General features: G+C 38.5%; 1 protein-coding gene across 2 annotated transcripts in view; it reads left to right on the forward strand.

Moving 5' to 3' along the window:
* USP44 (ubiquitin specific peptidase 44) overlaps positions 1 to 18269 on the forward strand; it is a 29670-nt gene that overhangs the window by 1033 nt on the left and 10368 nt on the right. For both annotated transcript variants that reach the window (XM_041738520.1, XM_041738519.1), the window contains exon 2: positions 13646 to 15143. In XM_041738520.1, the coding sequence (XP_041594454.1) occupies positions 13716 to 15143 (1428 nt within the window). In that variant the 5' untranslated portion in view covers positions 13646 to 13715. The remainder of the gene's footprint in view (positions 1 to 13645; positions 15144 to 18269) is intronic.

The following is an 18269-nucleotide window of genomic DNA, read 5'->3' on the forward strand; positions in this document are numbered from 1 at the left end:
TGGATAATTTCTTGCAGTCTTAATTTTGGAAGTAAACAATTTAGCGAGTCTCAGGAGAGTCGTTTTGTTCTGAAGCCCTCCCGATCCCTGCCCCCCCCCCCCTTAATGGTCATATCTTGCAAGTAACGGGATTGTGAAATTAGCATGGAAATAGGACCTTCAGGCCCTGCACTTGAATTGCTTATTATCTGTGAAGTAGCTGCCTGTGGGGAAAAAGTAGGGGGGTGGTAACATTGGGGCCTGGAATTCCATTTTGAGTCGTCCTTAAAACCAGTATTCAGTGTAAACAAGGAAAAAGAATTGGCTGTTCACTGTGATCAAATTCAGAAAGCCAAACATGAGTTAAGTACATGTTTATAGAATATTTCATAATCTCAGTGAGATTCAATATTTAGTTGTCTTGAAAGAGAGGAAAACTTTGTATTCTTGGAACCCTAATCTTTTTATGTTTAATTTAGCATCTTGGGATTTGAAAGAGATTTTTACTTAATTTCCCCCACTACCACCCCCCCTCCCAGATTTTAAAGAGATTTTATTTTTATTTTTATTTTTTTTTTATATTTATTTATTTATGACAGTCACAGAGAGAGAGAGAGAGGCAGAGACACAGGCAGAGGAAGAAGCAGGCTCCATGCACCGGGAGCCCGACGTGGGATTCGATCCCGGGTCTCCAGGATCGCGCCCTGGGCCAAAGGCAGGCGCCAAACCGCTGCGCCACCCAGGGATCCCTTAAAGAGATTTTAAACATTTTGGTTTGTTGAGCTTCTATCTTCCCTGCTCTGATTTCTCTTAACATTTTGTGTACTAGCCATTAATTTTGCAATGGATGGCAGATTTTTTAATCTAGGATTTTTCATAGTAGATTTTCTGTATTGAAATTTAGAAATATTCTAATATTGAACAGAGTTCAATGCATACATTGTAGACAGTTGAAATTTTTTGTCTGTTTTGATTGAACATTCATCTTTTTTTTTTTTTAAGATTTTATCTATTTACTCGTGAGAGAGACACAGAGAGAGAGAGAGAGAGAGAGAGAGAGGCAGAGACACAGGCAGAGGGAGAAGCAGGCTGCCTGCCGGGAGCCTGATGTGGGACTCGATCCCGGGACACCAGGATCATGCCCTGGAATGGTGCTAAACCACTGAGCCACCCAGGGATCCCCTTGTTTTTCTTTTATAATATCAATTGTCTCAAATTTTTTCAGTTTAAAAACATTTAAGTGATAAGTGAATCTGTGTTGTATACTATACAATTATACACTTACTGGAATATTTAAAATGAAAATATTGATTTGGGTTAAAATATTTAAAATATATTGTTTCTACTTAATTATCTGTATACCCCCCCTTCACAGATTTTTTCATTTTGTACTGCAAAAAGAAAGGAGTAAGTTATCGTATATATCCTCTACCAAACTTTTCCTCTACATACTTGCATCTTATTATTATGGTGGTACATAAGAGGATTTTCTGCTCATTGGGTTGTCTGAGGGCAGAGTCTGGTTGTATTTTGTTTGTATCCCTAGTACCTATCTGCTTAACATGCTGGAAAACCCCTTGTAAATGTTTGTTGAATTGTGTTTTCAAATGGTATAGAGATACAGAGAAAAGCAGTATCTTGACTTCTTGGTAGCAGAAGAAAAAGGGTGCTCTGGAGTTTTTCTCCTTCCTGTAATGTTAGGCAGAACAAACATGGTTGCCAGATTCTAATGGTAGATTAGAGAGAGACTAGGGCACAGGCTTAGGAGTCTAATCAAGGTAGGAAATTTGAATTCAGTAATGGCGGACAGTTTTGCCAGTAGGCCCAACCTAAATAGGTGACAAGTAACTAAACTGTAGGACTCAATAATACTCGCTTTCTGGCAAAGATTAAGAGTATTGAAGTACATTGGTTTTTCGCAGCACTTTCAGGTACCATAAAACTTTATTATAAAGAATTCCTTTTTAGTGGAGTTCTACATAGGAAAAGCTAATTTATTTATAGTCCCAAGAATATACTTGTTAGGCCAAATCATGAATATGCTAGAATGATAGTCTAGGCATTTTATGCAAAGTATTTGAAATCCGTTTTCTAGACACTTAGTAGAAGGGTCAATCTTTTTGTGAACATTTCCCTCATTGTTATGAAGTTAGCTGCAATAGATTGATGTATAAGTATGGTGGTGTGACACTAATGATAAATATTTTGGAACAAAATTGCCCATGAGTGAAATACTTAAAAGCAGTGATGGGTGAGGAAATCAATTAACCTGGTGGCAGAACTTGCTTTCTAGAAGCTTTTTCTTAGAACATTATCAACTAGATTCAATTTCTGTGCTTCTGGTGTGTGTGTGGGGGGGGGGGGGCAATGTTAAGAGACGTGAAGAAGATCCAGGGTAAAAGGATATCCTTTTTTGTCTAATGAGGAGTTGCAAGCAAGATCAGGGTAATTATAGACTCTAGATCTCTAGAAGCAGAAAGAATAACGACAGCCTTTCTAGGATAAAGGAAAGGAAATACATCATGATTGACAAGAAGAGGTGGCAAAGCACATAATAGGCATAATAGCATACCTAAGAGGGAAAAGGGAGTTCATTGTGTTCGTTCATTCAATAATTTCTTCCTTCAGAATTTTGAACCCTTTTGTACCAGGCACTATGCATGTCCCTTGGCACTTTTTTTAAGATTTTATTTTATTTACTCATGAGAGATACAGAGCGAGCGAGAGAGAGGCAGAGGGAGAAGCAGGCTCCACGCAGGGAGGCCAACGTGGGTCTCGATCCCGGGTTTCCAGGATCAGGCCCTGGGCTGCAGGCAGCGCTAAACCGCTGCGCCACTGGGGCTGCCCTCCCTTGGCATTTTGTAAACATTTCTTAAGAGAACAGGGTACTATGGTAGTTCCATAAAATAAATGGAAATTTGTAAACTGCTCATAAGGAGTGGGTAGGGTTTGCCCTAATTACTATGGATAAAGTTATTTTCATTCTTAATCCAAATGCATGCAAAGATTGTGGTGGCTAGTAATTTTTAAGGCCTACTTCCTGTTGAAATTGCCATTTCCTCCTATCTTTTATTATGGAAAATAACAAGTCTCCCTACTTTTAATAGCTTTTAGAGGATCTGTTTAGGTTATTTGGTACCATTAAAAGAAAATTAAGTTTTGTGGGTGGCTCTGTCGGAAGCAGCCCACTCTTGATTTTGACTCAGGTCGTGATCTCTGGGTGAAATCAGCCCTGTGTGGGGCTCCACGCTCAGCACAGATTTGGCTTGGGTTTCTCCCTCTCCCTCTGCCCCTCCCCTCCTCAAATAAATCTTTCTTAAAAAAGTAAGTTTTGTTATAAAAATTAGCTTTGTTAAAATTCAACATATGCCTACTCTTTAATATCTGTCCCTCTGGGAGGTTCTCTAATAAGATAAAGATGATTACTGTAACATGATTTTATTAAATATTCTTTTTTTTAAAAATTATTTATTTTAGAGAGAGAGAGAGAGCCCACACACCCACAAAGAGAGGGGCAAAGAGAAAAGAGTCCTAAGCAGACTCCACACTGAGCACAGAGCCTGAGGTCATCACTCTGAGATGACCTGAGCAGAAACCAAGAGCTCCTTACTCAACCCCTTACTAAATAAATAAATAAATCTTTAAAAATTGTGCAACAGTGCTATGAGACACACTAGGAATTATATAAAATGCAACTTATATGATCATTTGACAAAGAATGAGCTATGGAAAGGGAGAAGCTTCTTAATAAAGCAAAATATTTTAGCATTTATTCAGATTTTAAAATACAGATTATTTTTAGGAGCGTATATTAGCCAGATCCCTCATTCTGTGTCACTTTAAAAAAATTTTTTTTAAAGATTTTATACTTTATTCATGGGAGACACAGAGAAAGAGGCAGAGACTTAGGCAGAGGGAGAAGCAGGCTCCGTGCCGGGAGCCCAACGTGGTACTCCATGGATCTCAGGAGATCCCAGGACCCTGGGATCAGGCCCTGAGAGAAGGCAAACATTTAGCCACTGAGTTCTGTGTGCCACTTTTTTTTTTTTTTTAAATTGATTTATTCATGAGAGACAGAGAGAGAGACACACAGGCAGAGGGAGAAGCAGGCTCCATGCAGGAGCCCGATGTGGGACTCAATCCAGGATTACACCCTGGGCTGAAGGCAGGCGCCAAACCACGGAGCCACCAGGGCTGCCCCTGTGTGTCACTTTTTTAAATAGTAATTTAGTTTGGCTATTTTTGTGTGTTTGTTTTTTCTGGTAACTTCTGTCTTTCATAAAAACGTATTTTTTAAAGCAAGGAATCTGAAAATGGTGCTGTTAATTGCAATCATTAGGAGATTGAGGTTATTTTTACCTGACTGGTCTTAGTAACTGACCTCCTGTAGGAACTTCCAAAGCTTGTAATAATATTGTACCTTTCCATGGTTTCTTTTTTTCTTTTCTTTTTTTTTTAAGATTTTAAAAAATTTATTCATGATAGACATAGAAAGAAAGAGAGAGAGGCAGAGACACAGGCAGAGGAAGAAGCGGGCTCCATGCCGGGAGGGACTCCAGGATCACGCCCTGGGCCAAAGGCAGGTGCTAAACCGCTGAGCCACCCAGGGATCCCCCCATGGTTTCTTTCTAAATGTCTTAAGGTGTAAAGGGAGTGGCCAGCTGAAAAGATCATTTTGTTGAGGTTAACAAATTTATAGTGGAATGTTAATTTTTTAAAAACCTTTTATCTCTTTATTTGAGAGAGAGCATGCACACATGACCAAGAAGTTGGGGGGAGGGGGGGGGACTAAGCAGACTTCCCACTGAAGAGGGAGCCCAATTCAGGGCTCCATCCCAGAACCCTGGGATCATCATCTGAGTTGAAGGCAGATGTTGCTTAACCTACTGAACCACCCAGGTGCCCCAGATTGTTAATTTTTGAAGAAAATATTAGCTACCCTTCTAATTTTTCAGTGATATTTGTAGCTCTTAGTAATATTTATATTTGGAGCATAAATATATATTTAAAGTGTCACTACATATCTTACCAAAACCTAAAATAATCTTTTTAAACTTTTTGATCTATTATTTTTTATTTTTTTAAAGATTTTATTTTGTGGACATTTGGGTGGCTCAGTCTGTTAAGCCTCTGACTCTTGATATCAGCTGAGATCTTGGTCTCAAGGTCCTGAATTCAAGCTTGGAGCCTACTTAAAAGAAAAAAAAGATTTTATTTTTAAGTAATTTCTACACCCAACATAGAGCTTGAACTCAAAACCCCAAGATTAAGAGTCACACACTCCACCAACTGACCCAGCCAGGTGCCCCTGTTTATTTTTTAAATTTTTAAAAGATTTTTAAAAATATTTATTTATTTGAGAGCAAGCGAGCACAAGTAGGGGTGCAGGCAGAGGGATAGGGAAAAGCAGACTCCTTACTGATCAGGGAGCCCCAACTCGGGGCTCAATCCCAGGACCCTGAGATCATGACCTGAGCCAAGGCAGATGCTTAACCAACTGAGCCACCCAGGAGCCCTAAAGATTTTATTTTTAAGTAATCTCTATTCCTAACATGGGGCTCAAACTCACAACACCAAGATCAAGAGTTAAATGCTCTAGGGGCACCTGAGTGGCGCGGTTCTGCCCATTAAGCCCCCTGACTCTTGATTTCAGGTCAGGTAATGATCTCAGAGTTGTGAGATCAAGCCCTGTGTGTGTCATCCCCCCTGCCAAAAAAAAAGTTGAATGCTCTATTAAGAGTTGAATGCGTACAGACTGAGCTAGCCAGATGCCTAAAACAATCTTAATAGGGGTGGGGAAGTATATCTCCATTTACTTTTGTTTAAAATCTATTTGGGTATCTGAAAGCACAAAGAATGGAACAAGACATGTGGTAGGCTGTGGTTAAGGATGGAGAAAGTAGGATAATGACATCACAAAATATCAGGAAACTGCCTTGACTGACTCTGAGGGGGGAAATGGCCACTTGGGTGGGGATGGAGGGCAATTTTGGTCACTAATGATCCATGACTTCCTATTCTTCCTTTTTCCCTTTCTCTCTCTTTTGAAGTATAATTGACTTCCTATCCTTGACCACTTACTCAAATGTTATAAAGAGAACTAAAGCAAAACCTGCATTTAAACAAGTTGGTTGATTGTGCCAAGAATTGGGTAACCTGGAACAAGATGGCTATAAAACCTATAGGATGGTAATTGTCATCATTTAAGTGGTGTTTAAAACCATGAGCATACAGGAAGTGGGGCACCTGAGTGGTTCAGTTGGTTAAGTGTTGGCTTTCAGTTCAGGTCATAATCTCAGGGTCCTGGGATTAAGCCCCTCATCAGGCTCACTGCTCAGTGGGGAGTCTGCTTCTCCCTCTCCCTCTGCCCCTCCACCCTGCTTGTGCTGTCTCTGATGCTCTCTCTCTCTCTCATAACATGGGGCTCACACTCATGACCCTGAGATGGAGAATTGCAGGCTCTACAGAGTGAGCTAGCTAGGAACTTCAGAAATCTGCTGTTTTATTGGACTATGGGGAACAGAGGATTTCTTTTAAGATTTTATATGTTAGAGCTGTGGAGGGGGAGCAGAGGAGGAGTAGGGGGCCTGACATGGGGCTTGATCCTGGGCCCAAAGCAGATGCTTAACCCAGGCGCCCCTGGGGAACAGGATTTTAAGAGTAAAACCGTCAAAGCAAACTTGAAGATTAATTTGCCAAGATAGTACAGGGAGAGCCTGGATGTTGGGAAACCAGTTTGGATGTTACTGCTGTACCTCAGGAATGATATAATAAAAGTCCATAATGAGAATGATAACGCTTCAATTGAAAAAAAAAATAAAGAAAAGAAAAGAAAAGAAAGACTTGGGAAGTGATAACCTTATATCCATAGGTGACAAATTGAATGTTTGAGTGGAAAAGATGGGAGGGAGGAGTAAAAACAACAAAACCTAGTCTGAATACTTCAGTGATGATATACTATCTTTAATAAGAGAATATTGGAAAAGGAACTAATTCTGTGAAGATAAGATGTATTGGTAACCTAAGTTTTGCAGTGTGCCTGAGACTGATGCAGAAAGATTTTGGTGGTCAGTTATTTAGAACTGCCAATAGGATGAGCTATTGAAATAGGTGTCAGAAACGTATTACTACATGCTTAAAACCTGGATTGTATGATGCAAAGGGCTATAATTTGAGTAGATTAAAATTAATTTCAGACACTCTACACTGGGTGGTAAGCATGAGCAATTTTGTTTTATTGAACTGTAACAATTTAAATGTTTTACTCATGATATCTGATTTTTTTCTGTGATATAAATTTTTAACTAAAAATACCGTATTTAATAAGATTGAATGTTTTATTTTTCTTCTAGTCATTTTAGCTTTATATTTTGTAATTACCTTAATTATAGGTTAACCCTCTGTAAAGTAATCAGATTTCAATGAGTCAAATACAATTATTTTCTTGAACTTTAGAGATTTACTACAGGGAATTTTAAAAATAAAAATGCTTAGTTATAGGGGATGAAAAGCTTAAATCATTTAAATGGTTTTCTTTGAGCCATTTGAAAATTTTATTGTCTTTAAGCAGTGAAGAATGACAAAGCCCTCAGAATATTTATAAATCTGTCTTTAAAATAAAGATAGCATACTTGGTTTCAAAAAACACATTTCGTAGGTATTCAGTGGAATTTTAAGTATGAAACATTTTTTAAATACACAAAAATGATAGTATGTATATTATTTTAATCTTTATAGATTTTGTTCAAAACATCATGACTTGTGTGTGTTGCTATTATATACAGGGACAGGTAATATTTTATCAGATTCTACATGAGGATGCAGAAATATTTGGTTATCTCTATTTAAAGTGAATATATTGCTAAAAATTACATAACCAATCTCCAAACTAACCAGTTAATACATAGCTTCTCCATAGTGGATTAGCAAGTGAAAAGAAGTGCTCTGAACCCAGTAGAGGAAAATAGGAAGTGTCAAGAAAATACTCCCATCCCCCTTTCCTTTCCTCCCAGCTCTTAGGTCTTTGTGTGTTGAGGCCCCTTTGGGGATACCTTAGTAAGTGTCTTTGAGCTTTGGCTCTAAGCAGCAGTGCTAGCTGGAAATCTCAGGCAGCAATCTTGTTTGCTAGCTCTTGCTTACTTCCCTGCCCTTCTCTTGGTTGTATGCCCCCTCTTGGTTTCTTTCATAAGTAAACAGGGTGGGCCCTGCTCTAAAATATTAATCTCCTGATCTGTCATTCCAGCATCTGGTTTCACTTCTTTGTGTGTTTGTTTTGGTTTTGGTTTTAAAAATTTATTTTGGGGATTCCTGGGTGGCTCAGTGGTTGAGTGTCTGCATTTGGATCAGGGCGTGATCCAGGGGTATGGGATTGAGTCTGCATCAGGCTCCTTGCTAGGAGCCTGCTTCTCCATCTGTCTATGTGTCTGCCTCTCTCTGTGTTTCGTTTCTTTTTTTTTTTTTTTTTTTAAGAGTTTGTTTATTCATGAGAGACGCACAGAGAGAGGCAGAGACACAGGCAGAGGGAGAACCAGGTTCCATGCAGGGAGCCCCACGTGGGACTCGATCCCAGGTCTCCAGGATCAGACCCTGGGCTGAAGGTGGTGCTAAACCGCTGAGCCACCGGGGCTGCCCTCTCTCCGTGTTTCTCATGAATAAATAAAATCTTTTAAAAAAATAAAAATTTATTTTGAAGTAATCTCCACACCCAACATGCACTTTGAACTCACAACCCTGAGATCAAGAGTGTCTTGGGCTCTACCAGCTGAGCTAGCCAGGGATCCCTGGTTTTCACTTCTTTGGATTTTTAAAAGGATTTTATCTTTAAGAGATCCTCTTTTAAAATGCAAATACCCTGGTAGAGATCAGACCTTAGTTCTCAGCAAACATCTTAATTATCAGCTAGCACCTTAGTTGGGGTGAGAAGAATGAACCCTTGGCTAAAAGTGATAAAACTAGAAGGAAATGTGTATTTACAGTAGCAGCCCCAGCAGCAGTAGTATTGTCAGCCAACGTGTACTGGGAGCCACATAATTAAGTGACAGGGTTTATTCTAGGTGCTTTATACATATACATTTATAAAATTCCCTCAACAACTCTGCTGGTGTTCTTACTATTGTATTTTAAAGATAAGAAAACTGAGTGAGGTGAGTGGAGCATAAATAATTTGTCTAAGGCACACAGACACATGTTAACATTGAGGCTTTTGGATTTCAGAGTGTGCTTTCTAACCATTTTGTTGTGATACCTCTCCACTGCTATATTGCCTCCCAGAGAGATGGCATCTGATCATCATTTCACCCTTTTCATGACTTTTTATTGAATGGAATCATGTTAAAGGGTGCGGAAGGTCTTACTATCATCTAAATAGATTTTTTTAGTAATATCTAGGCATGTATTTGCAGAATATAGAAAAGGGAGTAAAGAGGCTATATTTAGCACATATATATAGCTAAATTATACACTAATATGTATATGTTCCTACTTAAGACTTATACAAGTAATATGCTCATAATTTCTAGATATTTGAAAATATGAATAACCCCAGAATAGGCTATATACTTTGTAGGGTTTTTTTTTCTTTTGAGTCTTCTCTGAATTTTGTGTAAAGTGTTAACTCATACCACCTTTAAAATTTAGAAAGAGGGGCTCCTGGGTGGCTTAGTCAGTTAAGCCTCTGCCTTCAGCTCGGGTCTGGGATTGAACCCCTGTGTCTGGGAAATCCTGCTCAGTGGGGAGTCTGTTTCTACTTATCCCTCTGCCCACCCCCACTTGTGCTCTCTCTCTCTTTTGCTCCTTCTCTCTCAAAATTTTTTTTCAAATGAAAACAATTTTTAAAAATATTTTATTTATTTATTCATGAGAGACACAAAGAGAGAGAGGCAGAGACATAGGCAGAGGGAGAAGCAGGCTCCATGCAGCGAGCCTGACATGAGACTCAATCCGGGGACTCCAGGATCATGCCCTGAGCCAAAGGCAGACACTCAACCACTGAGCCACCTAGGCATCCCTCAAATCTTTATTTTATTTTTTTTAAGATTTTATTTATTCATGAGAGACAGAGAAAGAGAGAGAGAGAGAAAGGCAGAGACACAGGCAGAGGGAGAAGCAGGCTCCATGCAGGGAGCCCGATGTGGGACTCGATGTGGGACTCGATCCAGGGTCTCCAGGATCACTTCCTGGGCCGAAGGCAGGCGCCCAACCGCTGAGCCACCCAGGGATCCCTCCCTCAAATCTTTAAAACATTTTTAGAATGAAATAATTTCCCTTTAGTGCAGATAAATGGCATTTCTCTCTTCATCTCAAGCTGAACTAATAATTATTGTCTAACTTACCAGAAATAAATGTCTAAATTATCTCTGTATTCTTTATATGATCCTTTTAATTTTATTTTTATATGATTTTTAAAAAAAGATTTTATTCATGAGAGACACAGAAAGAGAAAGAGAGAGGCAGAGACACAGGCAGAGGGAGAAGCAAGCTCCATGTAGGGAGCCTGATGTAGGACTCGATCCCAGGACTTGAGGATCATGCCCTGGGCCAAAGCCAGGCACTAAACTGCTGAGCCACCCAGGGATCCCCCTATATGATCTTTTTAAAAATAAAAGTAGAAGGGTGTCTGGGTGGCTTAGTTGGTCAAGTGTCTGCCTTCATCTCAGGTCATGATCCTAGGGTCCTGGGATCGAGCCCCATGTCAGACTCTTTGCTCAGAGGGGGAATCTGCTTCTCCCTCTCCCTGTGTGCTCTCTCTTTCATTCTCACTCTCTCTCAAATAAATAAAATCTTTTTAAAAAATAAAAGTAAATAAAAGTAGAAGAGAGCTCTAGATTTTTCTCTTACTCTCCTTATTTGATCAGTCCTTTCAGCCAATGTGTGTGTAACACTAATTTACCTCTGCTCCCATCTTTGCTTCAATGCCGCTGCAGCTTTAATTTCCATATAAAGCTGGAGTAATAATTTCCTTTTTTTTTTTTAAAGATTTTATTTATTTATTCATAGACACAGAGAGAGAGGCAGAGACACAGGCAGAGGGAGAGAAGCAGGCTCCATGCAGGGAGCCCGACAGGGGACTCGATCCCAAGTCTCCAGTATCACACCTTAGGCTGCAGGCGGCGCCAAACCGCTGCGCCACCGGGGCTGCCCTGGAGTAATAATTTCTTAAAATCACTCACCCTGTCTCTAGATCTGCCGTTTCAGATCCATCTGTAACCTATGTATCTGATCATGTCATTCTTCAGAATTCTTCAGGGGCTTTTTATTGCCCACAGGCCCTGGAAGCAGGCTTGGGGATGATTGGTGCAGGGAATTTTTGAGGTTCCAGGTACTGGTGAATGAGTCCAAAAGGGGAGTTAGGGATGTGTGCTGGTGACCACATCCTAAAAGAGCAGGGACCCTCTAAAATGTCAGGTTTGGGCCCTGGTGGTTTGGGTTCAAAGGCAGAGTGTGCTGTAGCTGTGTAAATTTTTGTGGCAGCAAGAATCAAAGTGGGGAGACCATTTAAGGAGCCTTATTGCAGTAATCCAGGTGAGACTTGATTGTGCTTGGCATGGTGAGAGCAGTGGAGGTACTAAGTAGTCAGGTTCTAGATATATTTTTAAGGTAAAACCAACCATTTTTCCTGAAGGATTGGTGTGGGGAAAGAAAGAGGAGTCAAGAATGAGCATTTAGCTTCAGTACCTGGAAGGATTTAGGATAATGGAGAATCACTGATGTCTTAATTTTGCCATTAGCAATTATTGTTGAATACTAGCAGTTCTATTAAGATGCTATATTTGAATAGTTTTTGGACTTTAGGAAATTTTGGAGGAAGAGAAATAAACTTAAAATGTGCTCTTGTATGCACATGTAATGGTTAGGACTGGTCAGCCTTAAGTCCATATTCAGGATACACCCAGCATCTGAAAAAGTTAAGTGGAGGGAAAGGGGCTCTTTGTTTGCTAGGAGATTTTACAAAAAAAGAGGTGGGGAGGAATCAAAAATTAGCTTCACCTCTGTAGCTTTCTTAGAGCCCTGGAGGTGGCATCTGCAAGTACTGCTGAAATTCATATTGTCTTGCTGCCCTAAAAAATTTAAAGCATTGATCATGCTACATAAAATGATCTGAGTGTTTTGTAACTAGGTTTCCACCTGTGACCTGAAATTTGTGATTGATTTGCGTTAAATCAGTGAAGGAACTATTTTGTGATCCCTGCTTTTTAACTAGATGTCAGTTTACTAGTTTTATTTTTGTTTTTAAAGATTTTATTTTTAAGTAATCTCTTAACCCAGCATAGGACTCAAACTCAAAACCCAGAGGTCAAGAGTCATGTGGTCCACCAACTGAGCCAGCCAGGTGCCTCTATCTTTAGATACTTGTAGCAAAAGTAAGTATTCCTGACTCTATTATGATAAAGGAACATGTTTCTGGGTCAAAACCATATAGGTTTCATTTGTTTTATTTGATGGGGGGTTTTGTTTTTGTTTTTAGAATGAGCTTATGATTTCAGATAGTGTGTAGGCCTGCCAGAGTGTAAAAGTTCATAATATTGTCATCCACTTCATATTCTTCCTTTTTTCTCTTTGCCTGTGTATCCTTGCACTTTCCTAAGAGGCCATTCAAACAATTCTCCTCTTTTGTGTTCTCCCTCCCTAAGGCAAATTGTAAAGTCTATCAAATTAAAAGTATGTTATAAAGCCATAAATTGAAGGTTATTATTGATTTACTAGCAAAAAGCTAAATTTAAAATGGTAATTAAGTAGAATATTGTGATTTATTTAAATAAATAGAATATTAAGTTTTGTTCACTATAACTGCCATTATATATATATATATATATATTTAAGATTTTATTTATTTATTCATGAGAAACACAGAGAGAGAGGCAGAGACACAGGCAGAGGGAGAAGCAGGCTTCCATGCAGGGAGTCCGGCGTGGCACTTGATTCCGGGTCTCCAGGATCACACTGTGCTGAAGGCACTGAAGGCAGCGCTAAACTGCTGAGCCACCCGGGCTGCCCTATAACCGCCATTATAGCTACAATTTATTGGGTGTTTAGTATGTGGTAGATAAATATTTTATCTCAATTCTTCATTGAAATTGATGTGATTCTTCCCTGTTTTACAGAAGAATTTTAGAGAAGTTAAAATAATTGCCCAAATCAGACAAACAGTATGTGGCAAAGGTAGAATTCTTATCTCTTAAGTTTTTATTTCAGAACTCATGCTTTTACACTGTGGTTATGCTTTAATAACTATGTTGATAAGGCTCTCAAAATGTGGATATTTGTAAGATCTATTTGAGTCCTGCCAGCTCCAATTTTTAAGAAGGGGAATGTAGTTTTATAAATTGCCCTCAACTGTTACATAGGAGGATGGATCTTATTCTAGTTCATTGAAAAGGGGTCACTACCCATTCTTTACCAGTAGATGGTGGCAGAAAATTAAAAACGGTTTTCAAAGGGAACCCATTAGAGAAAATAAAGTGAAGTGTGTGGTTCTCTCAGAGCAAGGCAGATGAGAGATTAGAGACCTCCAGAGCAAGAGAAAAGTGAGAACTGTCTGTGTTTATGATAGGCAGCCCAGAAATTGGGAGGAAAGGAAGCAAATTTATAAAATTATTCTTGGAAAAATACCTTATAAAAAAGAAAGATACTGGTTTCTTTTATTTAAAAATGGTATTGTTCTGCTTAGTTTTCAGATGCTTCAGGTATCGTGAACAGAGACTTGTTTGGATTATGTGTTTCTCAGCTAGACTAAATAAATGTTAACAATGGATAAGTGCAAACATATTGGGCAGTTGCAGCTTGCTCAAGACCATTCCATCCTCAACCCTCAGAAGTGGCATTGTGTGGACTGCAATACAACTGAGTCAATTTGGGCTTGCCTTAGCTGTTCTCATGTTGCCTGTGGAAGATATATTGAAGAACATGCACTCAAGCACTTTCAAGAAAGCAGTCATCCTGTTGCATTGGAGGTGAATGAGATGTATGTTTTTTGTTATCTTTGTGATGATTATGTTCTAAATGATAATGCAACTGGAGACCTGAAGTTGCTACGAAGTATGTTAAGTGCAATCAAAAGTCAAAATTATCAGTGCACCACTCGTAGTGGAAGGGTTTTGCGGTCTGTGGGTACAAGTGATGATACTTACTACTTACCTGATGGCACCCAATCTCTCCTTCAAAATGAAGATCAAATGTATACTGCCCTGTGGCACAGGAGAAGGATATTGATGGGTAAAATATTTCGAATTTGGTTTGAACAATCACCCATTGGAAGAAAAAGGCAAGAGGAACAATTTCAGGAAAAAATAGCAAAAAGAGAAGTGAAGAAAAGACAACAAGAATTAGAGTATCAAGTTAAAGCAGAATTGGAAAATATACATCCAAGAAAGAGTTTACGTTTGCAAAGTCTAGCTCAGTCTACTACCGTAGAAATAGTTCCTGTTCAAGTTCCACAACAAACCCCAGCATCACCAGCAAAAGATAAAGTAGTATCTACCTCAGAAGATGTAAGATTAAAAAAAGCCAGTGACTCCTCAGGTAAACGAAGGCCAATAGTAACCCCTGGTGTAACAGGATTGAGAAATTTGGGAAATACCTGCTATATGAATTCTGTTCTTCAAGTGTTGAGTCATTTACTTATTTTTCGGCAATGTTTTTTAAAACTTGATCTGAACCGATGGCTGGCTGTGACAGCTGGTGGTGATAAGACAAGATCACCTTATAAGCATCCACCAATCACAGATGCAGTATATCAAATGAATGAATGCCAAGAAAAAGATACATGCAGTGCTCTCTCCAGACATCCAAGTTTATCCTTAGGACTAAGTGGTGGAGCATCCAAGAGTAGAAATATGGAACTTATTCAGCCAAGGGAGCCCAGTTCACAATACATTTCTCTCTGTCATGAATTGCATACCTTGTTCCAAGTCATGTGGTCTGGAAAGTGGGCCTTGGTCTCACCATTTGCTATGCTACACTCCGTGTGGAGACTTATTCCAGCCTTTCGTGGTTATGCCCAACAAGATGCTCAGGAATTTCTTTGTGAACTTTTGGATAAAATACAACATGAACTAGAGACAACTGGTACTAGGTTACCAGCTCTTATCCCCACTTCTCAAAGAAAACTTATCAAACAGGTTCTGAATGTTGTGAATAACATATTTCATGGACAACTTCTTAGTCAGGTATGGGTTTTTTAAAATATCATTTTCATCTTGGGGAATTCATAAAATGAAGCCTAAAGATACACCTTTTCTCTGTATGTCTAGTGTGTTAGAGCTAGTACTTTTTTTAGGTAAAAATTGCTTTTTCAGAAGTTGGCTCACGTAGTGTTTGACTCATTTATGGGTTTCCTTCATGAATCACTGAAAGTTTTTCATCTATGATATCAATGTTTTTTATTTTTGTTTTTGTGTGTGTGTGGGGGGGGAGGGAATCAGGAAACAGCCTCTTAGGTTAATATTAAATTCATTTTCTGAGAGATTGAGAAGAGAGGGTTTAACTCCACAGAGAATAGATTTGAAGATGCTGCTGTACTGGGAATGGATTTTAGTAATCTCAGGATCCGAGAAGTAGCCCTGGAGGACTTTCTATAAAACCAAAGGGGTATAAGATCTGAAAGCTTTAACAAATAGGTAGGGAAATTTTAAAGTAAATAACGATTTCATTGAGAAAAATCCTGAATGGTTTCCTTTATTTTAATTACAGCTGTAAAAGTTCCCCTTGTTGTGAAAAGGAATCACGAAACCAGAAACTTATATCTAATTAATAGCTCTCTGTAATGAGTGGACTTATTGGTAAACTATTACTAGGCAAAACGCTCTCTACTTTTCCATAGCATAGAGCTTAAATTTTTTTCTGTTTTAGGTAATTGGGCTGTTAGGTCATTTCTTTCCCCTTGTACACCTGCCTCTTCTCCTCAGTTCAACTTTCACAGTAATGATACCATCTTTATAGCATACTTTTCTGGAATGTAGCTTAAATATATTAAAAAAATTTTTTTTTTAAAGCTCATCATGGGGCTTGAACTCAAAACCTGAAATCAAGAGTCACATGCTCTGTGGACTGAGCCAGCCAGGTGCCCCTGTAGTTTAAGTATTTCAAATATAATTTTCCTTAGAGTTTATCTGTGACACTTATTCCACTTAATGTTTCAGCAATGTAAAGATTCTACATTGTGCCATTTAGCAAGTAAGAGCTGTTTCTTGTGTTGCATGGAATTTTTATTTTTTCATCATTTTTATACGAAAGTTTAAAATGCACTATTAATAGGAGTGCCTGGCTGGCTTAGTCAGTAGAGCACGTGGCTCTTGATCATTGGAGTGATGAGTTCAAGCCCTACATTGGGCACAGAGCCTACTGAAAAAGTTAAAATGAACGATTATAAGTAGAAGTAATTTATACTCCTAAAAAACCTATATGATACATTAAATCTATGCAGTAAAAGAGAAATCATCCCCTTGTCCCATAACCCCACAACTCACACATAAAACTATTCATATTTTGGTATATATCCTCTGGTTTTCCTTCTCCTGTAGATTAAAATTTTTTATTTAAAGTTCTATATTTATTTTAAGTAAACTCCGTGTGGAGCCCAACATGGGGCTTGAACTCAAGACCCCGAGATCAAGACCTGAGCTGAGAGTCAGGCACTTTAACCAAGTCACCCACATGCCCCTATCTTCTGTACATTTATATTTTCTCCTTCTGTATGGTCATGATGAATTTACCTGATTTTTTTTCATTATTAATGTAAAGGTCATTAAAATATTTGATCATTTTTTACAGCATGTTAATGTCCATTATATGTAGAGACCATAATTTATTTACCCATTCCTGCATTGTTGACTTATAAACTATTTCCACTTTTTCTGTTATTATAATGTCACAATAAATTTTTTTCTAGCAATTTCATTAAGACAGAGTCCTAGAAGTAAAATTGCTTGGTGTCAGAAGTTAAGACTTTTGATACTTGACTACAAATTTCTTTCCAGAAAGTTACTATTTTCTATTTCAAGTAATGCAAGGTGCTGGTGTGCTTATTTTTTCCTTTACGGATGACTTGAAATGAGCCAAAAACTGGCATAATAATTTTTATTCTCTTCCCTTCAGACACATAATAAACTCTTAGGAAACTGGAAACCAGTCATCCAAGGAGATTCAGATGATTGGTTCCTGGAATGGCTTCTTCTTTCTTTTTTTTTTTTATTCAAGAAGCTGTTCTCAAAAGGTTAAATCTCCGCCCAATGAGTCTCCAAACACCAAAAGTATTCTTTTCTTTGTGTCAGTTTGTTAAATCTAGAATCTGCATTAGACATGGCTTCTTTATTTCATTGCCTGTTCCAGGAACCTTGCTTTTTTTTTTTTTTTTTTTTTTAAAGATTTTATTTATTTATTCATGAGAGACACACACAGAGAGAGAGGTAGAGACACAGGCAGAGGGAGAAGCAGGCTCCATGCAAGGAGCTCAACGTGGGACTTGATCCGGGGTCTCCAGGATCACACCCTGCAGCACTAAGCCACTGCACCACCAGGGCTGCCCAGGAACCTTGCTTTTATAAAAGAATTTAGTAATGTATCATGTAGGGATTCTTAGATCTATAAAGTCTGTCTTCAGTTTTGTGCAGTGTTTGTTGGCATTAAATCCTGCTGAGTGCTTCACTGGTTAAAACTGCCCCATGTTCTTTGTGGTTCCTGTATTTGATGAAGATTTTAATGTAGTGACGTTTGCTTTAAGTGATAGTATGGCATCATTTACATTAAATGTATTGTCTTTTGAAATTATCAGTTGGTAGGTATCCAGTATATATAAAAATATACAAATAGTATTTTGTTTGTATCATGGTTAAAAAGCTATAGGGATTTGGGGGGAGAAAATTAGTGGAAGATGAGGAAGGAGAAAGGGCAAAAAACAAGGCTAATAATCTAAACACATTAAATTAAATGCATGTAAATCGGTTTCTTTTTTTTTTTTTTTAAAGATTTAATTTATTTATTCATGAGAGATACAGAGAGAGGCAGAGGGAGAAGCAGGCTCCATGCAGGGAGCCATACATGGGACTCATCCCGGGTCTCCAGGATCACACCCTGGGCTGCAGGCAGCACTAAACCACTGCACCACCAGGGCTGCCCGTAAATCAATTTCACACACACACAATGTATACCTAATTAAGTGAGTCCACAGGTGTTTGTTTACCTACATTCAGATTTGATAAATGGCTTTGGAGTACATAATGAGTTTAATGATAGTCATCGAAAGGAAAAATTGTAATAATGAAAAAAATTCCTGAAAGTATATAAAAAGCAGATTA

This window comes from Vulpes lagopus, chromosome 23 (genome assembly GCF_018345385.1).
Source record: "Vulpes lagopus strain Blue_001 chromosome 23, ASM1834538v1, whole genome shotgun sequence".
Lineage (NCBI taxonomy): Eukaryota > Metazoa > Chordata > Mammalia > Carnivora > Canidae > Vulpes > Vulpes lagopus.